The sequence below is a fragment of the Hyla sarda genome, chromosome 10 (assembly GCF_029499605.1).
Source record: "Hyla sarda isolate aHylSar1 chromosome 10, aHylSar1.hap1, whole genome shotgun sequence".
NCBI lineage: Eukaryota > Metazoa > Chordata > Amphibia > Anura > Hylidae > Hyla > Hyla sarda.
In genome coordinates, this window is record NC_079198.1 from 55,223,522 (window position 1) to 55,249,478 (window position 25,957).

General features: G+C 42.7%; 1 protein-coding gene and 1 long non-coding RNA gene across 2 annotated transcripts in view; both read right to left on the minus strand.

Moving 5' to 3' along the window:
* Nucleotides 1-12,338, minus strand: part of LOC130293503 (3-beta-hydroxysteroid sulfotransferase-like) — a 110,882-nt gene extending 98,544 nt beyond the window's left edge. Inside the window, exons 1-3 of the mRNA XM_056542282.1 lie at nt 12,216-12,338; nt 12,008-12,070; nt 2,697-2,789 (exon numbers count right to left, since the gene is read on the minus strand). Coding sequence (XP_056398257.1) covers nt 2,697-2,789; nt 12,008-12,056 — 142 coding nt within the window. The 5' untranslated portion in view covers nt 12,057-12,070; nt 12,216-12,338. The remainder of the gene's footprint in view (nt 1-2,696; nt 2,790-12,007; nt 12,071-12,215) is intronic.
* Nucleotides 12,339-19,334: 6,996 nt separating this feature from the next.
* The window catches only part of LOC130293504 (uncharacterized), a 28,080-nt gene continuing 21,457 nt past the window's right edge, over nt 19,335-25,957 (minus strand). Inside the window, exon 3 of the long non-coding RNA XR_008848227.1 lies at nt 19,335-19,473. This is a non-coding gene — a long non-coding RNA (uncharacterized LOC130293504). The remainder of the gene's footprint in view (nt 19,474-25,957) is intronic.

Consider the following 25,957-nt stretch of genomic DNA (forward strand, 5'->3'; position numbering starts at 1 on the left):
ACCCCTTAAGGACCGGGGTTTTTTCCGTTTTTGCATTTTCGTTTTTTGCTCCTTGCCTTTTAAAAATCATAACCCTTTAAATTTTGCACCTAAAAATACATATGATGGCTTATTGTTTGCACCACCAATTCTTCTTTGCAGTGACATCAGTCATTTTACCCAAAAATCTACGGTGAAACGGAAAAAAAATCATTGTGCGACAAAATTGAAGAAAAAACGCCATTTTGTAAATTTTGGGGACTTCCGTTTCTACGCAGTACATTTTTCGGTAAAAATGACACCTGATCTTTATTCTGTAGGTCCATACGGTTAAAATTATACCCTACTTATATAGATTTGATTTTGTCGTACTTCTGGAAAAAATCATAACTTCATGCAGGAAAATTAATACGTTTAAAATTGTCATCTTCTGACCCCTATAACTTTTTTATTTTTCTGCGTATGGGGCGGTTTGAGGGCTCATTTTTTGCTCTGTGATCTGAAGTTTTTCAGATTACCATTTTTGCATTGATAGGATAAAAAGTGACCAAAAATGCACTATTTTGGACTTTGTTTTTTTTTTTGTGCGTACGCCATTGACTGTGCGGTTTAATTAACAATATATTTTTATAATTCGGACATTTCCGCACGCGGCGATACCATATATGTTTACTCTTATTTTTATTTACACTGTGTTTTTTTTTAATGGGAAAAGGGGGGTGATTCAAACTTTTAATAAGGGAGGGGTTAATTGATGTTTATTAACTTTTTTTTCCTCTTTTTTTTGCAGTATTATAGCTCCCATAGGGACCTATAACACTGCACACACTGATCTTTTACATTGATCACTGGTTTCTCATAGGAAACCAGTGATCGATGATTCTGCCACTTGACTGCTCATGCCTGGATCTCAGGCACTGAGCAGTCATTCGGCGATCGGACAGCGAGGAGGCAGGTAGGGACCCTCCAGCTGTCCTGTAAGCTGTTCGGGATGCCGCGATTTTGCCGCGGCTATCCCGAACAGCCCACTGACCTAACCGGCATACTTTCACTTTCACTTTAGAAGTGAATAGCGTTAATAGGGTTAATAGCGTGCGGCACCACGATCAATGCCGCGCGCTATTAGCCACGGGCCCCAGCCGTTGTTAGAGGTCGGGCCTGACCCGCTATGATCGGGCCATGCGTTATAGATCGGGAGCGGACACATGACGTTCCAGTACGTCATGTGTCCTTAAGGAGTTATAAAAATGTATTTTAGTAAAACACCAGCTGGTGATTATTTTTGCCTGGACTTTCACAGTATCTAGGCCCTTGACAGATTAACAGGCATAAAATAGTACACTACTTAGATGTAGGTATGTGGTATGCACTTATGAGGGCAGAAAAATGCGGTACAGTTTGCTTAAAAAAATACATATTTTAGTAAAACACTAGCCGGTGATTACTTTTTCCTGGACTTTCACAGTATCTAGGCCCTTGACAGATTAACAGATACACTACTTAGATGTTGGTATGTGGATGCACTTATGAGGGCAGAAAAATGTGGTACAGTACGCTTAAAATAAGTATTTTTGCACAACACCAGCAGTACACAACAGTGCTGCAGCACAAAAAAGCTGTGTACTAAACACAAAATTGCACTCTGTCAAAGACTATTAGGAATGGACTGCTGGGTATTAAACCTTCTACAGACTTGTATAACCAGCAGATGATTTGTTGTGGAACAAAGACAGAATTGCGCTGAAAAATTATTCCTGCCTCCTCTGCTAAGGTTTATGAAGTTAAGGCAGCTTGTTGAAATGTATGAGGTAACACACAGCTATGTGCCCCTCTCTGTAATACAATGCTGAAGAAACAAACATTGTTCTCTATCCACCAGAACACTGATGTGACTAGAATGTGAAACGCTGCTGGAATGAGCTTTTCTGTGTAACACATACACAGTGATGTCCATCCTATTTGTCTGCAGTGTAATGAATATGACGAGCCGCAAAATGGCTTCTGAATATATAGGGCTGTGACATCACAGGGGTGACTGGCTGCTGATAGGCTTTTTCCTGCATGTGATTCAGGGTCATCCTGCCTACTTCCCTTCCCGCCTTGCCTTCCCGCATTCCCAGCGTTCCTTGCCCCATGTACTGACATGTGGATCCGCCATTTTAGATGCCCTGGAGCCTGGACCGCAGTAAATGGAGTTTAATGAAGCGATTTGCACGATAAAATCGCGGCTCTATTCGCATTTGTTGCAAATCAAATTTTTCATTAAATTCGTAATGAATTCGGGTTTGTCAGCTTCGATTTGCTCATCTCTAGTGAGGATGTTGAAACCACAGGTTGCCAGGACACAGATTAACCACATTTGTATGCTTTTCTGCAACCACAACTGTGTCAAAATCCATATATATTGTTCCACAATAGATAGATACTGTTTTGTCCACTGTATTTGTACTTGATGTAGACATTGTGCACCATCACTTTGAGATGAGGAACCAATTTTATTTATTACATACAATCTTCAGCTTGCAATTTCAGGGGACCATAGACAGGGCCAACAAAAGATGCATTTCTTTAACATTTGCATAGATTTTCTAAACATCAACAGGAAGAATGTTGCAATTGAACCAAAGCTTTGAGGGTATTACTTTTGATGTAGTAGACCACAAAGCAATTTTATTGAGTTGTACCTATCAGCACAATTGAAAAAGTTGAGCACACACCTGATTTGTTCTTGTTCTCTTCTGCACTGTATACTAAAATATTGCCCTCAGTTAAGGTCTTCTGTGTTTCCTCATTGTCTTCTTTTCCTCCAGCTATAAGCATACATACAATAAAGTGAGCCATTATACATTATGGGGGAGATTTATCAAAACCTGTTTAGAGGAAAAAATTGCTGAGTTGCCCATAGCAACCAATCAGATCACTTCTTTCATTTTTCAGAGTCCTTTTCAAAAATTAAAGAAGCAATCTGATTGGTTGCTATGGGCAACTCAGCAACTTTTCCTCTAGACAGGTTTTGCTAAATCTCCCCCTATGGTCTATGGTTTAAAGTCGACAAATAGCTGAAATGAAATATTAAGAGGTTAGTAATACTTTGTTTAATTGAAACAGAGGCAACATCCAAAAATGAGTATTTTGTTTTAAAATAGCAACATAGCTTTCCACTGGATTTTTTTTTTTTATGTATTATTTAGTTGTGTATAGAATGTCTGCTTTATGTGTGAGTTGTCTAATGAATTTTGGAAGTGAGTAAATAATTTAAATGCACAGCATCTACTGTGGATAGGAATGAAAAGGCTTTTCTTTAAGCACTAATTTGCTTAGATGTAGGAGACAGTTGATAAATTATACATATGAAAGTTTTTATAGTGAAAGTACTTTTGAATTTTCATTGTGCTTTTCTTCCATTGCTTTTCAAACAATGATTTACGCTCAATATGAGTGGTTTATTCCAGTCTACTGTATGAGTTATAATGAGTAAAGTATGACATTTTACAGACACAATACATATGATATGACACTACTTTTAGTAAACATAAACAATTACAGTTACTAAACTGTGATCTTTAGTGTTATGTTCTTTCGGAATATAAATGAAAAATCCAGTACATTTTGAAGGGCTGTAAATTTGTATGAGGAAGAAAAAAGCAAGAGACCGGAGGAGGCGCCTCGTGTGATACCGTATGGGTGGTTAAACAAGGGAGAGGGGAAGAAGATGATGCGGGGCGTGCAGGCCCCTTAGGTCATAGCTGCTCACAAAGGAGCAAGTATTAAACTTGAACCGCTGCTAGGCCTGAAGGTGCAGATGAGGGGAAACCGTCTCCTGGAGAAAGGCAGGTAGTAGTAGAATAATCAAAAAAACTCTGCATGGCGCTGCTAGTTCCGTGGATGGGTGTAATAAACCAAATCCGGAGTTGAATAGGTATAACAGCTTGAAGGTTTATTGCATGAAGAGAAAAACAATAAAACCAATACAAGACAGAATGAATACAATCCTGTCTTGTATTTGTTTTATTATTTTTATCTTCATGCAATAAACCTTCAAGCTTTTATACCTAGTCAACTCCGGAATTGGTTTATTACACCCATCCACGGAACCAGTAGCGCCACATAGAGGTTATTTTTGTTGTTCTACTATTACCTATCTTTGTAAATTACATATGAAGATTATAAATGTTAAATTGGTAATAATATACATTTTAATTTCAATTCATAAACAAATCTACTGACATATTGGCCCTTATTTACTAAGAGTGTTGTGTAGGTTTCTTTGTGGGTTTTAATTCCCTAAAATTTATTTTCCACGGCATTTACTAAGGTTTCCCTACATGTTCCCCTTTCCCTACACTTTGCTTTTTTTTACACATGCTCTGATCTGTCTGGTTTTCCTCAGCGCAAATCCACCACATTTTCCGTGGAAACCTTAGTAAATATGTTGGTTTTTTGTGAAATTGTCGGGAACATGCCCCTTTTCAGAGACCACGCCCCCTTTTCACGGCTTCCCACCCCTTTTTTGGGGTTTTCTTAGCAAAATGGAGAGTTAGTCGGGTTTTTTCAATTCTGGCACAAATTATGGCGCAAAATCTGGCGCAGACAATATTTCTTTTGCAATGCGACAGAATCAGGCACACAACCTGACAAAACATGTCAGGTTTGCAATAGTAAATGAGGGCCATTGTACCATTTTCAACCATTATTTAGGAAGATTCCATAGTGTAAGAAAAGCTTAGCTGTTAATTAATGATGTGCCTCTGCCGGGGCCACTTATAGTATCTGTGGCCTGGGCCAAATTAAAAGAAGGGCCCCAAATGCTGAAATATGACACCAAAAACACATTCATATACTACAGTAAACCATTATACAAAGACTAATATAACCAGAATTCCCCCATGTAAGGCCAAGTAATACAAGATCAGGAACACTACCATTACACAATAGTGACTAAATAATACCATTATGCTGCTACTGAATGAAACACTATGCTAAGACCAATATTACCCATTCACCATATATTTGTATATCACAGCCAAACAATTAATCTGTATACTATACATGTGATTACAGCTTTTTGACTTAAAGGGGACGTCTTCTCTGATTAGAATCATTCACTTTCCCTTTTCTTCTCCATCCAGATGTTTGATGTTTGCACAGTTAATGTCTCTATATACTTATTAAAGACGGTAAGACTGTAAACCCCTACGTGTTAACATTGCCATATTTGGTTTTTATAACATTGTAGTCAATGCAATCCGCATTGAGCATCCAATTTGTACAGTTGTGTCAGTTTTTTTGAATACCATTTAAAAAAAAAAAAAAAAAAACTGATACAAAATTTTATTGCAAATTAAGATGTGAATGTAGCCTTAGTGAGAGGAAGTAAATGGGACAGCCTATCTCCTGCATAGTTGTTACGCCGAGCGCTCCGGGTCCCCGCTCCTCCCCGGAGCGCTCGCTACACTCTCGCTGCTGCAGCGCTCCGGTCAGATCCACTGACCCGGTGCGCTGCGATACCGCCTCCAGCCGGGATGCGATTCGCGATGCGGGTGGCGCCCGCTCGCGATGCGCACCCCGGCTCCCGTACCTGACTCGCTCTCCGTCGGTCCTGTCCCGGCGCGCGCGGCCCCGCTCCCTAGGGCGCGTGCGCGCCGGGTCTCTGCGATTTAAAGGGCCACTGCGCCGCTGATTGGCGCAAGTGGTTCTAATCAGTGTGTTCACCTGTGCACTCCCTATGTATACCTCACTTCCCCTGCACTCCCTCGCCGGATCTTGTTGCCATTGTGCCAGTGAAAGCGTTTCCTTGTGTGTTCCTAGCCTGTGTTCCAGACCTCCTGCCGTTGCCCCTGACTACGATCCTTGCTGCCTGCCCCGACCTTCTGCTACGTCCGACCTTGCTTCTGCCTACTCCCTTGTACCGCGCCTATCTTCAGCAGTCAGAAAGGTTGAGCCGTTGCTAGTGGATACGACCTGGTCACTACCGCCGCAGCAAGTCCATCCCGCTTTGCGGCGGGCTCTGGTGAAAACCAGTAGTGACTTAGAACCGGTCCACTAGCACGGTCCACGCCAATCCCTCTCTGGCACAGAGGATCCACCTCCTGCCAGCCGGCATCGTGACAGTAGATCCGGCCATGGATCCCGCTGAAGTCCCTCTGCCAGTTGTCGCCGACCTCACCACGGTGGTCGCCCAGCAGTCACAACAGATAGCGCAACAAGGCCACCAGCTGTCTCAACTGACCGTGATGCTACAGCAGCTACTACCACAGCTTCAGCAATCATCTCCTCCGCCAGCTCCTGCACCTCCTCCGCAGCCAGTGGCCGCTTCAGGCCTACGACTATCCCTGCCGGATAAATTTGATGGGGACTCTAAATTTTGCCGTGGCTTTCTTTCTCAATGTTCCCTGCACTTGGAGATGATGTCGGACCAGTTTCCTACTGAAAGGTCTAAGGTGGCTTTCGTAGTCAGCCTTCTATCTGGAAAAGCTCTGTCATGGGCCACACCGCTCTGGGACCGCAATGACCCCGTCACTGCCTCTGTACACTCCTTCTTCTCGGAAATTCGAAGTGTCTTTGAGGAACCTGCCCGAGCCTCTTCTGCTGAGACTGCCCTGTTGAACCTGGTCCAGGGTAATTCTTCCGTTGGCGAGTACGCCGTACAATTCCGTACTCTTGCTTCTGAACTATCCTGGAATAATGAGGCCCTCTGCGCGACCTTTAAAAAAGGCCTATCCAGCAACATTAAAGATGTTCTGGCCGCACGAGAAATCCCTGCTAACCTACATGAACTCATTCATCTAGCCACTCGCATTGACATGCGTTTTTCAGAAAGGCGTCAGGAGCTCCGCCAGGATATGGACTTTGTTCGCACGAGGCGTTTTTTCTCCCCGGCTCCTCTCTCCTCTGGTCCCCTGCAATCCGTTCCTGTGCCTCCCGCCGTGGAGGCTATGCAGGTCGACCGGTCTCGCCTGACACCTCAAGAGAGGACACGACGCCGCATGGAGAATCTCTGCCTGTACTGTGCCGGTACCGAACACTTCCTGAAGGATTGTCCTATCCGTCCTCCCCGCCTGGAAAGACGTACGCTGACTCCGCACAAAGGTGAGACAGTCCTTGATGTCAACTCTGCTTCTCCACGTCTTACTGTGCCTGTGCGGATATCTGCCTCTACCTTCTCCTTCTCTACTATGGCCTTCTTGAATTCCGGATCTGCAGGAAATTTTATTTTAGCCTCTCTCATCAACAGGTTCAACATCCCAGTGACCAGTCTCGCCAGACCCCTCTACATCAATTGTGTTAACAATGAAAGATTGGACTGTACCATACGTTTCCGCACGGAGCCCCTCCTAATGTGCATCGGACCTCATCACGAGAAAATTGAGTTTTTGGTCCTCCCCAATTGCACTTCCGAAATTCTCCTCGGACTACCCTGGCTTCAACACCATTCCCCAACCCTGGATTGGTCCACTGGGGAGATCAAGAGTTGGGGTTCCTCTTGTTTCAAGAACTGCCTTAAACCGGTTGCCAGTTCTCCTTGCCGTGACCCTGTGGTTCCCCCTGTAACCGGTCTCCCTAAGGCCTATATGGACTTTGCGGATGTTTTTTGCAAAAAACAAGCTGAGACTCTACCTCCTCACAGGCCTTATGACTGTCCTATTGACCTCCTCCCGGGCACTACTCCACCTCGGGGCAGAATTTATCCTCTCTCTGCCCCAGAGACTCTTGCTATGTCTGAGTACATCAAGGAGAATTTAAAAAAGGGCTTTATCCGCAAATCCTCCTCTCCTGCCGGAGCCGGATTTTTCTTTGTGTCCAAAAAAGATGGCTCCCTACGTCCTTGCATTGACTACCGTGGTCTTAATAAAATCACGGTAAAGAACCGCTACCCCCTACCTCTCATCTCTGAACTCTTTGATCGCCTCCAAGGTGCCCACATCTTTACCAAACTGGACTTAAGAGGTGCTTATAATCTCATCCGCATCAGAGAGGGGGATGAATGGAAAACGGCATTTAACACTAGAGATGGACACTTTGAGTATCTGGTCATGCCCTTTGGCCTGTGCAACGCCCCTGCCGTCTTCCAAGACTTTGTTAATGAAATTTTTCGTGATCTCTTATATTCCTGTGTTGTTGTGTATCTGGACGATATCCTGATTTTTTCTGCCAACCTAGAAGAACACCGCCAGCATGTCCGCATGGTTCTTCAGAGACTTCGTGACAATCAACTTTATGCCAAAATGGAGAAATGTCTGTTTGAATGTCAATCTCTTCCTTTCCTAGGATACTTGGTCTCTGGCCAGGGACTACAGATGGATCCAGACAAACTCTCTGCCGTCTTAGATTGGCCACGCCCCTCCGGACTCCGTGCTATCCAACGTTTTTTGGGGTTCGCCAATTATTACAGACAATTTATTCCACATTTTTCTACCATTGTGGCTCCTATCGTGGCTTTAACCAAAAAGAATGCCAATCCTAAGTCATGGCCTCCTCAAGCGGAAGACGCCTTTAAACAGCTCAAGTCTGCCTTTTCTTCGGCTCCCGTGCTCTCCAGACCTGACCCATCTAAACCCTTCCTATTGGAGGTTGATGCCTCCTCAGTAGGAGCTGGAGCGGTCCTTCTACAAAAAAATTCTTCCGGGCATGCTGTTACTTGTGGGTTTTTTTCTAGGACCTTATCTCCGGCGGAGAGGAACTACTCCATCGGGGATCGAGAGCTACTAGCCATTAAATTAGCACTTAAGGAATGGAGGCATCTGCTGGAGGGATCAAGATTTCCAGTTATTATTTACACCGATCACAAGAACCTCTCCTATCTCCAGTCTGCCCAACGGCTGAATCCTCGCCAGGCCAGGTGGTCTCTGTTCTTTGCCCGATTTAATTTTGAAATTCACTTTCGGCCTGCCGATAAGAACATTAGGGCCGATGCTCTCTCTCGTTCCTCGGATGCCTCGGAAGTAGAGCTCTCTCCGCAACACATCATTCCTCCTGACTGCCTGATCTCCACTTCTCCAGCCTCCATCAGGCAAACTCCTCCAGGGAAGACCTTCGTCTCTCCACGCCAACGCCTCGGAATCCTCAAATGGGGTCACTCCTCCCATCTCGCAGGTCATGCGGGCATCAAGAAATCCGTGCAACTCATCTCTCGTTTCTATTGGTGGCCGACTCTGGAGACGGATGTTGTGGATTTTGTGCGAGCCTGCACTGTCTGTGCCCGGGATAAGACTCCTCGCCAGAAGCCCGCTGGTCTTCTTCATCCTCTGCCTGTCCCCGAACAGCCTTGGTCTCTGATTGGTATGGACTTTATTACAGACTTACCCCCATCCCGTGGCAACACTGTTGTTTGGGTGGTCGTTGATCGATTCTCCAAGATGGCACATTTCATCCCTCTTCCTGGTCTTCCTTCAGCGCCTCAGTTGGCAAAAAATTTTTTTTTACATATTTTTCGTCTTCACGGGTTGCCCACGCAGATCGTCTCGGACAGAGGCGTCCAATTCGTGTCAAAATTCTGGAGGGCTCTCTGTAAACAACTCAAGATTAAATTAAACTTTTCTTCTGCCTATCATCCTCAATCCAATGGGCAAGTAGAAAGAATTAACCAGGTCCTGGGTGATTATTTACGGCATTTTGTTTCCTCCCGCCAGGATGACTGGGCAGATCTTCTACCATGGGCCGAATTCTCGTATAACTTCAGAGTCTCTGAATCTTCCTCCAAATCCCCATTTTTCGTGGTGTACGGCCGTCACCCTCTTCCCCCCCTCCCTACTCCCTTGCCCTCTGGTTTGCCCGCTGTGGATGAAATATCTCGTGATCTTTCCACCATATGGAAAGAGACCCAAAATTCTCTCTTACAGGCTTCATCACGCATGAAGAAGTTTGCTGATAAGAAAAGAAGAGCTCCCCCCATTTTTTCTCCTGGAGACAAGGTATGGCTCTCCGCTAAATATGTCCGCTTCCGTGTCCCTAGCTACAAATTGTGACCACGCTATCTTGGTCCTTTCAAAATTTTGTGCCAGATTAATCCTGTCTCTTACAAACTTCTTCTTCCTCCTTCTCTTCTTATTCCTAATGCCTTTCATGTTTCTCTTCTTAAACCACTCATCATCAACCGTTTCTCTCCCAAACTTGTTTCTCCCACTCCTGTTTCCGGCTCCTCGGACATCTTCTCCGTAAAGGAGATACTGGCCTCCAAGAAGGTCAGAGGGAAAACTTTTTTTTTGGTCGATTGGGAGGGTTGTGGTCCTGAAGAGAGATCCTGGGAACCTGAGGACAATATCCTAGACAAAAGTCTGCTCCTCAGGTTCTCAGGCTCTAAGAAGAGGGGGAGACCCAAGGGGGGGGGTACTGTTACGCCGAGCGCTCCGGGTCCCCGCTCCTCCCCGGAGCGCTCGCTACACTCTCGCTGCTGCAGCGCTCCGGTCAGATCCACTGACCCGGTGCGCTGCGATACCGCCTCCAGCCGGGATGCGATTCGCGATGCGGGTGGCGCCCGCTCGCGATGCGCACCCCGGCTCCCGTACCTGACTCGCTCTCCGTCGGTCCTGTCCCGGCGCGCGCGGCCCCGCTCCCTAGGGCGCGCGCGCGCCGGGTCTCTGCGATTTAAAGGGCCACTGCGCCGCTGATTGGCGCAAGTGGTTCTAATCAGTGTGTTCACCTGTGCACTCCCTATGTATACCTCACTTCCCCTGCACTCCCTCGCCGGATCTTGTTGCCATTGTGCCGGTGAAAGCGTTTCCTTGTGTGTTCCTAGCCTGTGTTCCAGACCTCCTGCCGTTGCCCCTGACTACGATCCTTGCTGCCTGCCCCGACCTTCTGCTACGTCCGACCTTGTTTCTGCCTACTCCCTTGTACCGCGCCTATCTTCAGCAGTCAGAGAGGTTGAGCCGTTGCTAGTGGATACGACCTGGTCACTACCGCCGCAGCAAGTCCATCCCGCTTTGCGGCGGGCTCTGGTGAAAACCAGTAGTGACTTAGAACCGGTCCACTAGCACGGTCCACGCCAATCCCTCTCTGGCACAGAGGATCCACCTCCTGCCAGCCGGCATCGTGACAATAGTTTAGGCCTTAGAGCTCTTGGATAATCTTGGAGCTTAGAGCCCCTGAAAAAATAATGGAATTAAACAGGTCATTGTTTGCTTTGTCCATTACTAAGTAATCACCAAGAACTATGGGGGAGATTTATCAAAACCTGTGCAGAGGAACAGTTGCCCAGTTGCCCATAGCAACCAATCAGATTGCTTCTTTCATTTTGCAGAGGCCTTGTTAAAAATGAAACAAGAGAGCTGATTGGTTGCTATGGGTAACTGGGCAACTTTTCCTCTGGACAGTTTTTCATAAATCTCCCCTATTATATCCACAAACTAGGACTAATTGCTAAGTATAAAACTTAAAGGGGTACTCCACTGCCCAGAGTTTGGAACACTTTGTTCTGAATGTTGGGTGCGGGCTATGGGGGGTTGTGACATCATGACCACACCCCACATGATGTCACGCGATGCCTCCTCAATCAAGTCTACAGGAGGGCACATGTCAGCTGCAGCGCCCCCTGCCATAGACTTGCATTGAGGGGGCATGGTGTGACATCAAGAGTGGCTCGGCCGTGACATCACAACCCCAGCAGTCTGCACCCAGCGTTCAAAATAAAGTGTTCTGTATGCTGGGACAGTGAAATACCCCATTAACCTTTGATATGTTATATAAAATAGAGAAATGATACAAAAAATACATACACAGAAAATAACACAAATACACACAAAAAATGTCCCAAAGACCCAAATCCCAGTAGATGATAAGAAGAAAATAGGGGGAAACCTGTTTTTCTCCCTGATCTCTCCTTATCATCTACTTGGCTCTAAGTCATTGAGCCATTTTTTGTGTGTATTTGTTTATTTTTTTGTGTGTGTATACTTTGCTATCTTTTGGACTGCAATTTTTTGTGACATATGAAAGGTTACATTTTATTCTTAGTAATATTCACAATTTGTGGATATATTGCTCGGTAATTACTCCATAAATGGGCTCAGCCACATAGGATGAACCTTACCTGGGTCAGTGTAGCTGTTTGTTCCACTTACGATGAAACCTTTGTTCATTACTAAATAGAATTCTAATGAGGAAAGAGGGAAAAGAGAGAATGAGGATTATTGAGGTCTGTGGGGAAAAGACCCCATTGTGTAGCTAGGACCCAGTGGGTCCCAGGCTGGGCCTAGTTACGTACTTGGCTATTGATGCTGCAAAGAATAATAACTTACAAGTGGAAACCACTTTAAAGATGCAAAGACAGTGGACCATTCCTATCTGAATGTACTGAGGAATCCTTGCTACACCATTACTGAGGTCTCACACATAGCTGGAGTAGCCCAAACATAACCTGGTTCCCTAGAGCCTACTTGACTGTGACCAGCTGTGGCACTGCAAAGTCCAGACAGCTGACAGGTTCTATCCCTTAGTGGTCTTACCCCTGGATTGCTGCTGATTGCAAGGGTTGGACAAATGGAAACAAAAAGTTTTACTTATTTCAGTAAATTATATGATTAAATTCAACAGACATTCAGCCCTGTGTGCTTATTTTATTCATTTGGGATGCCCATATAAAAGTTTTGAATTCTTTGTTATTCTAGTGCTATTTATGATGTTTGTACAAGGCATACTGATGACTGTAGCTTGGCTTCTGTTAAAAATTCCCCTAAATGCTTTCACATATCACATTAATTTCATGATAGCTACAAATGCTAGACACATAACACTGAAAATTTGGTGGTTTAACTTCATATTCTTAAAATATATTTTAGGTATAGTAGATGACTTTTAAAAATATCTTGTTGTCTTTTCAAATTTTCATTATAATAACAGCATTTCAAGTATTCAGTTAATAGAGTGTTAAAACAAATAGTGGGTGTGGACAGCCACATTGTCTTTGGGCCACTTTTGAGGATGTTGTCTAACATACCCTGTTTTAAACCCTTTTAACAGTCTCCTTAGAAAATCAATGCAGGAGACCACCAGGTTTCAAGTATAAGTGGCAGCTGGCGTAGTGGTCCATGCATACTAGTGCAAAGCATAGTGGTGAAACAAAGGATAGACAGCGCTCCGTAGTGTATTATCCAAGGGCTGCAGTGGGGGAAGGGGGGGTTAAGACAATTGAACGCTTACCCCAAGAGGTTACACTCCACGAAGTGAAACCATGGATAAAAGCAAGAAGTAACCAGTGACTGCAGCCTTTCCACGTCCAAAGCAATGCAATCTTAAGAACAATCCTCCGGTGGTCGACAGGATAGCAAGGCGCTTTCCTCTGTTACCTTTTGCACACGTCGTCAATGACGTGCAGCAGGTAACAGAGGACAGCACCTTGCTATCCTGTCGACTACCAGAGGTTTGTTATTAAGATTGCAAGGCATAGTGGTGACAGAGAGAAAATTTTGGCCTGGCTAAGGTTTTGGGCTGGCAGCCTATGTATACGGCTGTAGAAGTTCATCCTCTAGCAGAGGGGAAAGCCAGCACTCCAACTAAGCGCTGCGGAATCTGTAGGCGCTATATAAATAAATAAATAAAAAATAATGTATAAAAAAACTTGAAAGCTTTTTTCATTTGCGATTGGACATAAAAGACTAAAATCACAAATAACGGACTGACAATCAGTATTAGTCCTATATAGTCCACAATCAAATAGTCATCACTAACATTTTTTCTTTTTAGTGCCTGCGGCCAGATGCTATAGTATCGGGCTCAGTGCATGCAGGCACATTCGCGACGAGGGTTCCCTCCCATAATTCTTTTCTTTAAAAATGCTGAAACTTACACTCACACTTTTGATAGTGATCTTTATATGAGGCACTGTAATTTATGACATGGACATGTATATATGCTCAAGTAATGATTGTAAGCCTGTTATTAGTGATTTTAGTCTGACATGCCCAGTGGGCGTTTCATTTGTATATGGTGCCACATGCAGAACATAAATACTGGTCATTGTATTATGTCTACATGTAAGCCTGTGTGGTGACTGGGGTGTGAAGACAGCAGAGCTAGAGTCCCCCCCCAGTGGGTGCAGGCCGCAGAGTTTCCCCCCCACTCCCAGTAGGTGTAGGCAGCAGAGTTAGAGCCCCCCCCCCCAAGTAGGTGTAGGCAACAGAGTTAGAGTTCACCCTCCCCTTCTAGTCAGTGTAGGTAGGTGTATGCAGCCGGGTTTTCCCCCATCCCCCCCTTCCCAGGTTGAAAACAATAAATGATGCTCACCTGTATGTGTCACACGCAGCGATCTTCTCCTCCAGAGTGCAGCAGGGCCCGCGTCTTCTTTCCTCCACAGTGCAGGCGCCAATGAGTGATGTCATCAGCACCTGCGCTGCGTGGAGGCAGAGGTCACGTCTTCTCTGTGGAAGTCGCAGATACGGCTCACACAGAGGGGACGCCTTCTCCTGTATGTGTGTGTGTATCGCATATACAGGAGAAGGCAGTGCTGTCCGCTGGGGATCCGGGACAAGTGTCCTGGTTCCTCAGGAGCGGTGGGCCCTTAAACCTACAGGCCCCTCAGATGACGTCCGATCGGACCGGCCAGTCAGTCTGCCCCTGCTGCAGGATTTTTAAATGACCCTGGTGAAGCAGATCTCCCTAGTAGCCATATTGCAACTCAACACAGTATAACAGGTGCCAAGCTGAAGGGAAGGACCTCTAAGGTTGTGTTCTCGGGAATACTTCCTGTGCCATGCGCATCGCAGGAAAGACAGCGGGAGCTTAGGGAGTTAAATGCATGGCTTAAGTCGTGGTGTGAGGGGGAAGGGTTTGGGTTTTTAGAGCACTGGGCTGACTTTTCATTGGGGTACAAACTCTATTCTACGGATAATTTGCACCTGAATGGAAGGGGGTCTGCTGTGCTGGGGGAGAGAATCCTGGAAGGGGTGGCTGAGTATTTAAACTAGGTGAGTGGGGGGAGGATAATAAAGCAAAGAAAGCAGACAGTGGGATGGATAGGTTAGAGAGGGGTCAGGACATAATGGCGGGTGGAGAGGAGTCCTGTGGGGGGAGGTTAAGAACAGTGGATAAGGAGATTCATGCGTTACAAACCAGCTGTAAAAATAAATGTAGCCCGAAAAATTGTAATCCCAATAATTCAAAAAATTCCATTAGCCCCAATAACTCAATAACTACAATAAGCCCCATTAACTCAAAAAATACCATTAGCCCCAATAACTTAAATAACAACGTTAGACGCAATAACGCAAAAAATCCCATTAGCCCCAATAACTTAAATAATAACGTTAGACCCAATAACTCAAAAAATCCCATTAGCCCCAATAACTTAAATAGTACAATTAGCCCTTATAACTCAAAAAATGACATTAACCCCAATAACTCTGAAAATCCCATTAGTGAGACTATATGTGTAAAACTTAATGGAAATGTAAAGTGTATGTTCACAAATGCCAGAAGCCTAGCAAATAAAATGGGGGAGCTTGAGGCCTTGATACTGGAGGAACATATTGATATAGTTGGGGTCACTGAGACATGGCTGGACTCCTCGCATGACTGGGCTGTTAATCTGCAGGGGTTTACATTGTTTCGCAAGGATAGAATGAACAGAAAAGGTGGTGGAGTCTGTCTGTATGTAAGAAGTGGTATGAAAGTCAATGTGAACGATGCCATAGTGTGTGATGATTCTGAGGAGGTGGAATCACTGTGGGTAGAATTACAAAAGGAGGGAAATACTGAAAAAATAATATTTGGTGTAATTTACAGACCCCCTAATATCACTGAAGAGATAGAAGGTCGGCTGTATAAACAAATAGAGAGGGCCGCCCGGGCAGGTACAGTGGTAATAATGGGAGATTTTAACTATCCAGATATAGATTGGGGCCGGGGGTTGGCTAAAACTACAAAGGGGAGAAAATTCCTAAATTTATTGCAGGATAATTTTATGGGCCAGTTTGTGGAGGACCCAACAAGAAGTGATGCCTTGTTGGATCTGATCATTTCCAACAACGCAGAGCTGGTTGGTAATGTAACTGTGCGGGAAAACCTTGGTAATAGCGACCACAATATAGTTACTTTTGACTTAAAATGTAGAAAACAAAGACAGACGGGGAAAGCAAAAACATATAACTTTAAAAAGGCAAATTTCCCTGGGCTGAGGGCTGCACTACAGGACATAGACTGGGGGGAGGTGTTCTCAAATACTGATACAGAAGGTAAATGGGACATCTTTAAATCAACTCTAAATAACTATACAGCTAAATATATACCAAAGGGGAACAAATATAAACGATTAAAACTAAATCCTACATGGCTGACAAATGAGGTTAAAAGAGCAATAAACAACAAAAAAATAGCCTTCAAAAAATACAAATCTGATGGGTCAGCTATAACATTTAAACAGTACAAGGAGCTTAATAAAATCTGTAAAAATGTAATAAAAACAGCAAAAATTCAAAATGAGAGACAGGTGGCCGAAGAAAGCAAAACTAATCCTAAATATTTTTTTAGATATATAAATACAAAAAAACCAAGGACAGAGCATGTAGGACCCCTTAATAATGATAATGGGGAGGTTGTCACGGGCGATCAAGAGAAGGCGGAGCTACTGAATGGGTTCTTTAGTTCTGTATATACTATGGAAGAAGGAGCTGACATTGGCCAGGTCAGTGCTGGTAACACATCATATAATGTACTGAACTGGCTTAATGTAGAGATGGTACAAGGTAAGTTAAGTAAAGTAAATGTAAGCAAATCTCCAGGGCCGGATGGACTACACCCAAGAGTTCTTAGAGAGGTAAGTCCAGTAATATCTGTACCCTTGTTCATGATATTTAGAGATTCTCTGGTGTCTGGTATTGTGCCAAGGGACTGGCGCAAGGCTAATGTGGTACCTATCTTCAAGAAGGGCTCTAGGTCTTCGCCAGGCAATTATAGACCGGTAAGTCTAACGTGCATTGTGGGTAAATTGTTTGAAGGACTTATAAGGGATTACATACAGGAATACATAGGGGATAATAGTATTATAAGTGATAGCCAGCATGGGTTTACTAAGGATAGAAGTTGTCAAACCAATCTAATTTGCTTTTATGAAGAGGTGAGTAGAAGCCTTGACAGAGGAATGGCTGTGGATATAGTGTTTCTGGATTTTGCCAAAGCATTTGATACTGTCCCTCACAGACATCTGACAGGTAAGTTAAGGTCCTTGGGCTTGGAAACTTTAGTTTGTAACTGGATTGAACACTGGCTCATGGATCGTACCCAGAGAGTGGTGGTCAATGATTCGTACTCTGATTGGTCCCCGGTTATTAGTGGTGTACCCCAAGGTTCAGTACTGGGCCCGCTGCTGTTTAATTTATTTATCAATGATATAGAGGATGGTATTAACAGCTCTGTTTCTATCTTTGCAGATGACACCAAGCTTTGTAGCACGGTACAGTCTATAGAGGATGTGCATAAGTTACAAGATGACTTGGATAGACTAAGTGTCTGGGCATCCATTTGGCAAATGAGGTTCAATGTGGATAAATGTAAAGTTATGCATCTGGGTACTAATAACCTGCATGCGTCGTATGTCTTAGGGGGGATTAAACTGGCAGAGTCACTGGTAGAGAAGGATCTGGGTGTACTTGTAGATCACAGACTACAGAATAGCATGCAATGTCAGGCTGCTGCTTCCAAAGCCAGCAGGATATTGTCATGTATCAAAAGAGGCATGGACTCAAGGGACAGGGACATAATACTCCCCCTTTATAAAGCATTGGTACGGCCTCACCTGGAATATGCTGTTCAGTTTTGGTCGCCTGTTCATAAAAGGGACACTGCAGAGTTGGAAAGGGTGCAGAGACGCGCGACCAAACTAATATGGGGCATGGAACATCTTAGCTATGAGGAGCGATTAAAGGAGTTACAATTGTTTAGTCTTGAGAAGAGACGTTTAAGGGGGGATATGATAAACGTATATAAGTATATTAATGGCCCATACAAAAAATATGGAGAAAAACTGTTCCAGGTTAAACCCCCCCAAAGGACGAGGGGGCACTCCCTCCGTCTGGAGAAGAAAAGGTTTAGTCTAAAGGGGCGGCACGCCTTCTTTACCGTGAGGACTGTGAATTTATGGAACGGTCTACCTCAGGAACTGGTCACAGCAGGAACAATTAACAGCTTTAAAACAGGGTTAGATACATTCCTGGAACAAAATAACATTAAAGCTTATGCAGAATTATAAAACTACATCCCTTTCCCTTATCCCCTTACATCCTTCCCTTCAATCCCCTGGTTGGACTTGATGGACGTATGTCTTTTTTCAACCGTACTAACTATGTAACAAACTATGCAATCTATGCCAACAATACCGGAAAAAGTGTCCCATGAAGCAAACATAGATAAAGGTCTTTTTGGTCTTTTTAAGAAATGTCATATGGATATAGAATGGAGGGAAAATACCCTTCAGCTCACTGCTACTCAAATGATACTGCTATTCCAGTTCCCCCCACAAAAAGTGTAACAGGTAACAGTCTGTAGACCATGGTTCCTGTAGATCATGAGACATCATGTTTAGAATCTACTCACTTTAAAACAACATGTAGCTACAAAAGCCAAAGCTAGTGACATCCTTTAAATTATGGACAAAAAAAGTAAAAATCAAAAGACTTATATTTCCTACTAACAGTTATTTATGGACTTTTAGTCATATTGATATAACATTATATGTAACAAACTTTTATGAGCTTCCTAAAAATAAATCCAAAACTCCAAAATGTATATGAACCGCATTTGGGTAGAAGCTGACAATGATTGCTCTTTGTCTTAAAGACCTGCCAAACAATGCAAAGGAACATCAAAAGTCAATGTGGCAAACTTACAGCTGAGATGTACAAAAGCTCATTTATTTCCGTTTCACAAGCTTGGCGAGTTTCGTTACTTTTAAGGAGTGAAGGATAGTGATAGCTTGATACCTGGTCTAGTAAGATTAAATTGCTACCCAGTATGAAGTTGATAGACTGCGCCGTGAGCATTTACAGCTCTTTGTGTAAGATCTGTATGAAATATAATCATAAAACCTTCCAGATAAAACCAGCTATTCATTAAAATAAAGGGCACTGACAGATGCTCTATTCGGGGGAAAAAATCCTCTCTTTTAAAAGTTGTTCCTCTCTTTAAAAAATTTCATTTTTTCACACCTTTGTTAGTAAAAAATACAAATAGCAAAGATATAAACCAAAGGATTTGTGAAAATATTATATACAGTGGCTCAGGAGCCAGATTTATGAATAACAATTCTTGTTTATGTAACAATACAATTTCAGTAGCCTCGTGAAAAAAGAACTAGGTTAAAAGTGTTATCTATAAAACATAATAATAAAACTTCAGAAGAATAGGAGATTGTTGGTGGCATGCCTTTATGTATTTTCCCGATGAAGGCCTACTGTTCATTTCTTGAAGGACACTTCTAATTCAGCTTGTCTCCACCTTCCATTCCTACCAGATCTCCAGTGTTATTGATTGGAGAGGGATTATTATCAGTCTTCAGTCCAATGCCAACTGTAGGACCATAAGTACAAACAGTTCAAGCTTTTGAATAACAAAGTATATGGGCTTAAAATGTCGAACATGACATTCTGAACAAATAGCAGAAAATAGCAAAATCTACAGGGCCGTCATGCCTTGTGTAACCAGTTCAGCCTGGTGGTCATATAATGGGTGGACATCACATTTCCCCTCAATACCGATCATTCATTTTAAGTATTGCTGCTGACTATAAGTGTTTGGGAAATATTCATGAAATATAAGCAATCAGGAGTGAAATCGAACAGTAAGGCAGGGTTCACACTAAGGAATCTCTGGCCAGACAAATTCCGACTGGAGATTCCGAGTGTGCCAGACGCTGACTGAATCAAATGGCATTAGGACTGTGCGGGCATTGCCATCCCCATAGATGGCAATGCATTGTGATTGGATTCCACCAAAATAATGAGCAGAGCAGGATTCTTTTGTCGGCAGAGGCGGAATGTCCACTGTTGAAATTCCATATTGTCTGCATTGTGCAGCAGAATCGACATTGTTAGCAATTCCCAAGCATGATTTTGAAGCAGAATTATGCTTAAAAATTCTGTAGTGTGAACCTAGCTAAATTACTTTTATAAAAACTTCCACACAGATCTTTATCCTTCTAACTCACAGCTAGACATACATCACTTACTGTTTCCTCTCCTTATATGCTCTGCTCTTAAAGGCATATACATGCTTGCTTTATGTTACCGAAGACACCCCTATTTTACATAATTACAGGTAAGAAGAACTCTTCTTGACATGCCTGCCATAGCAAGTAAGTCTATGTTCACATTGCTGTCTGGCTCCGCTATATAGAACTCTGCCAGCAAATCTGTTGTAATGACAGGAGGTTATCTGAGAAAAAAAAAATTGTGCATGCATGTGTATGCCTAAAGGTCACTGAATGAAGCCTACAACGTTAACTGCCTTAAAGTGGTACTCCACCCCTAGACAAAGGATAGGGGATAAGATGTCTGATCGCGGGGGTCATGCTGCTGGGGACCCCCGCAATATAGCATGTTTCTGCTCCAGAAGCGCTGGAGGGTCTGGGTCCCGACCATCGGAACGGAAGTCCGTGACGTGACGACTCCACCCCCGTGTGACGTCACGCCCCGTCCCCTCAATGCAAGTCTATGGGAGGGGGGGTGACAGCCGTCTAAAAATAGAGTTGTATACAGTGCGGTGAGTGCGGAAAACTTTTTGTACTCTATTGATACATTTGGATATATATATATATATATATATATATATATATATACACATAAATACACATACGCAACAGAGTTAGCCCCCCACCCTTCACCATAGGTATAAGCAGCAGACTTAACCCCCCTTCCCCATAGGTATAAGCAGCAGAGTTAACCCCCCTTCCCAATAGGAATAGGAACAGAGTTAACCCCCCATTTCTCCTTAGGTATAAGCAGCAGAGTTAGCTCCCCCCCCCCCCATTCCCTGTAGGTATAGGCAGAGTTAAACTCCCTTTTCCCCATAGGTATAGGCAGAGTTACCCCCCCTTTCCCCATAGGTATAGGCAGAGTTACCCCCCTCCCCCTTTCCCCATAAGAACAGGCAGAGTTACCCCCCCCCCCCCTCTTCCTCATAGATATAGGCAGGGTTAAAAAAAAATAAAAAAAGTGATGCTCACCTGATATCCCAGCAATCTCCTCAGCAGCAGGGCCCGCGTCTTCTCCTCTCCACAGTGCAGGCGCTGATAAGTGACGTCATCGGCGCCTGTTCTGCGTGCTGCATGGGGCGGTTGGGCAGACCAGGCACACCCTGTGTGCATGCCTATGGACATCACTGTATGTATTATCCCTGTTCTGTGACATCACTGCTTATTATATCTGTACTGTGACATCACTGTGTCCAATATCCCTGTACTGTGACATCCCTATGTCCAGTATCCCTGTACTGTGACATCACAGTGTGTAATATCCCTGTACTGTGACATCACTGTGTGTAATATCCCTATATTGTGACATTACTCTGCATATTAACCCTGTACAGTACAAAGGGTACAGTAGGACATGGGCATTATTATTATGTGGGGCCACAGGACAGGGGGCATTATTATTAGTTCAGAGGCATAGGACATGGGCATTATTATTATGTGAGGGGCACAGAGTGTTTTGCATTTCAGAGGTGTGGTGTATATTAAAAGTAATTTCTGGGGTGGCACAGTTTTTATGCCTATCAATATGTTGTCGTATTGTATTCAGAAGGTGCAATGTATTGCATGATTATATTCAGAGGACGCAGTATGAGGTAGTATTATATTCACAGGGTACAGTGTGTGGTACTATTGTATTCAGAGAGCAAAGTGTGTGGTAGTATTATATTCAGAGAGTACAGTCTGTGGTAGTATTTTATTCAGAAGGTATTGTGTGTGGCAGTATTATATTCAGAGGGTACAGTGTGTGGTAGTATTATATTCAGAGGGTACAGTGTGTGGTAGTATTATATTCAGAGGGTACAGTGTGTGGTAGTATTATATTCAGAGGGTACAGTGTGTGGCAGTATTATATTCAGAGCGTACAGTGTGTGGCAGTAATATATTCAGAGGGCACAGTGTGTGGCAGTATTATATTCATTATCTTTGTGATATAGAGGATCAGAATCCTCTGACAAAATGAGGAGGCAATGCCATCTGGGCATCACGTTCTGCAGAGAGAAGATTTAGCTTAAACAAGCACGGCGACATGTACCAGCTGAATAAGATAAGAAAAGACTGTAGAGAAGACGTCACCTGTAGTCTCTGATATTGTGTATTCTGCCTCACTATTTACCATCAGAGCTGTAGTCAGTTCTGCAGTAATAATGGATAAAACCACAACTCCCAGCATCCCCTTTCCACTGCTTATATCATACTGGGAGCTGTACTCTTACAAGGTATAAACTTCTTTAGTGCTTTCTTCTTACTTGGCAATTTGTATGTTTGATTATTATACTGTAAAAAAAAAATCTGCAACGTGCTACACTGCAGGCATCCATCATGACAGAATAAAGTCTACAAAATTACTTGGGGTGTGTATGAGGTAACACCATTTTCTACTGCACCCTTGACACCAACCCTAGCAATGTTGCCATCAGTTCGTAAAATGTCTTCCCTCTTTGATCATGTCAACTACAAGTGATATTATTAAGAAATGGAAACATTTAACACCTTTATGTAATATAAATTATTTTCATTTTTGAATTTTCATTCTGTACTTCTCACCTTCTAAAAGCCATAACTCTCTTTGTCTATCTGCATAGCCATACGAGTGCTTTTTTTGTATTGTGTTTTTTTTCCCTCTGAATTAATTTTACTTTTCAATAGGACCTTTTCAATTTTGAATAGAAAAAATGCATATATTTACAGAGTGTGCCTTATGATAAAACTGGCATATTGGGCCCCATGTACTGTTTCCCCCTTTTCCCCCTTTTTACAGTGAATTTGTATTAAAGAAGGTACTCCCGTGGAAAACTTTTTTTTTTTAAATCAACTGGTGCCAGAAGGTTAAACAGATGAGTAAATGACTTCTATTAGAAAAAAATTCTTAATCCTTTCAGTACTTATTAGCTGCTGAATACTACAGAGGTAATTATATATTTTTTTGGAACACAGAGCTCTCTGCTGACATCATGGCCACAGTGCTCTCGGCTGACATCGCTGTCCATTTTAGGAACTGTCCAGAGCAGCATATGTTTGCTGTGGGGATTTTCTTCTACTCTGCACTGTGGTCATGATGTCAGCAGAGAGCTCCAAAAAGAAAATCCTTTTTTCTGTAGTATTCAGCAGCTTATAAGTACTGGAAGGATTAAGATTTTTTTTATAGAAGTAATATACAAATCGGTTTAACTTTCTGGCACCAGTTGATTTAAAAAAAAAGTTTTTCACCGGAGTACCCCGGACGCTGCCGTTTTTTGCAAATCTGACCTCTGTCACTTTAAGCATTAATAACTCTTGGATGCTTTAACTTATGACTTTGATTCCAAGATTGTGTTTTTTCTGTGACATATTCTACTTTATGTTAATGGAGTGGTGTCGCTCCGATCTCCTCCTCCCTACTTGAGATATTTCCTGTATGTATACCCCCTAATCTTGCATATATACCTTGTGGTGCTGTTTTTGACTTTTCTTATGGGACACTGGATAGTGCTATCTTTTACTATGTAATACTGTTGCACTTTAGTACTGTTTTGCATCATTGCACATATAGGTATCCTGTTACTTGATTTATGCATATGCACTTTACTGGGGACAGCAATATTTCATAATTGTATATTGTTATAAGGGTCACTGGAGGGGCTCGGAGTGAGACCTTTTTGTTTTTTGCCACTTGTTTCTTCTCCCCTTGAGGATTGTTTCCTCTCTTGTTTTTATGCTACTTAATAAAGAAATATATTATTTATATGAATTGGTGAAATGACTCCTTTTTCTCTTGTGTGTATATACTTTATGTTAGTGGTATATTTTCGGCGATAGTTGCATCATTTCTTGGTGAAAACTTACAAAAATTCATGAAAAATTTTAACATTTTGCATATTTTTTACTTTGAAACTCTCTCTTTTGGACATAGCAAATACATTATATATTGATTCACATATACAATATGTCTACTTTATGTTGGCATCATAAAGTTGAATTTTTTAAAACTTTTTAACCCTTTAACGACGCAGGACGTATATTTACACCCTGCGCCGGCTCCCGCGATATGAAGCGGGGTCGCGCTGCGACCTTGCATCGCATCGCGTCGGTCCCGGCGCTCATCAACGGCCGGGACCCGCGGCTAATACCACACATTGCTGATCGTGGCGATGTGCGGTATTAACCCTTTAGAAGCGGCGGTCAAAGCTGACCGCCGCTTCTAAAGCGAAAGTGAAAGTATCCCGGATAGTCAGTCGAGCTGTTCGGGACCGCCGTGGGGAAAACGCGGCGTCCCGAACAGCTTACAGGACACCGGGAGGGCCCTTACCTGCCTCCTCAGTGTCCGATCGACGAATGACTGCTCCGTGCCTGAGATCCAGGCAGGAGCAGTTAAGCGCCGATAACACTGATCACAGGCGTGTTAATACACGCCTGTGATCAGGATGAGAGATCAGTGTGTGACCTGTAACACTGCAAAAACAAAGTAAAAAAAAAGTGTTAATAAAGGTCATTTAACCCCTTCCCTAATAAAAGTTTGAATCACCCCCCTTTTCCAATAAAAAAAATAAAACAGTGTAAATAAAAATAAAAATAAACATATGTGGTATCGCCGCATGCGTAAATGTCCAAACTATAAAAATATATAATTAATTAAACCGCACGGTCAATGGCGTACGCGCAAAAAAATTCCAAGGTCCAAAAAAGCGTATTCTGGTCACTTTTATACCATTAAAAAATGAAAAAAAAGTGATCAAAAAGTCCGATCAAAACAAACTTCAGTACCAATAAAAACTTCAGATCACAGCGCAAAAAATGAGCCCTCATACCACCCTGTACGTGGAAAAATAAAAAAGTTATAGGGGTCAGAAGAGGACATTTTTAAACGTATAAATTTTCCTGCATGTAGCTATGATTTTTTCCAGAAGTACGACAAAATCAAACCTATATAAGTAGGGTATCATTTTAACCATATGGACCTACAGAATAATGATAAGATGTCATTTTTACCGAAATATGCACTGCATAGAAACGGAAGCCCCCAAAAATTACAAAATGGCGTTTTTTCTTCGATTTTGTCGCACAATGATTTTTTTTTCCGTTTCGTCGTGAATTTTTGGGTAAAATGACTGATGTCACTGCAAATTAGAATTGGTGATGCAAAAAATAAGCCATAATATGGATTTTTAGGTGGAAAATTGAAAGGGTTATGATTTTTAAAAGGTAAGGAGGAAAAAACGAAAGTGCAAAAACGGAAAAACCCTGAGTCCTTAACCCCTTAAGGACCAATGCAAATAAACCTTTACGCCCCTGAAAGACCAGGCCTGTTTTTTCAAATCGGGGATGTCTGTCTTTATTAGAGAATAACTCTGGTAACGTTTTGCCAATCACGATAATTCTGACATTGTTTTTTTGTCACAAGTTGTCCTTCATGTACATAGTAAAAGTAAGCCGATATCATTTGTAGTTTTTTTTTACAAAGCAAAAAATCATGAAATTTTTACAAAAAAATACGAAATTTTAACACTAATAGGTTGCATATATTTATACATACTGACCAAATAGTTTATGAAACTTATACTTTCAGATGTCTACTTTATTTTGCCATAATTTTTTAGTTTTTAATTAACATTTTAAATTCGTTAGAAGCCTAACAATTTAACTTGAAATTTTGAAAATTTTGAAAATTTGAAAAGTACATCTTTTTTTGTGTGCTATGCAAGGTTTGCAGAAATGAAAAGGTAGAAGAACATAGGAACACCCCCCAAATGACCCCATTTTAAAAACTAGACCCCTCAAGGTATTCGCTAGGGGGTACAGTGAGTATTTTAACACCATAGTTTTTTG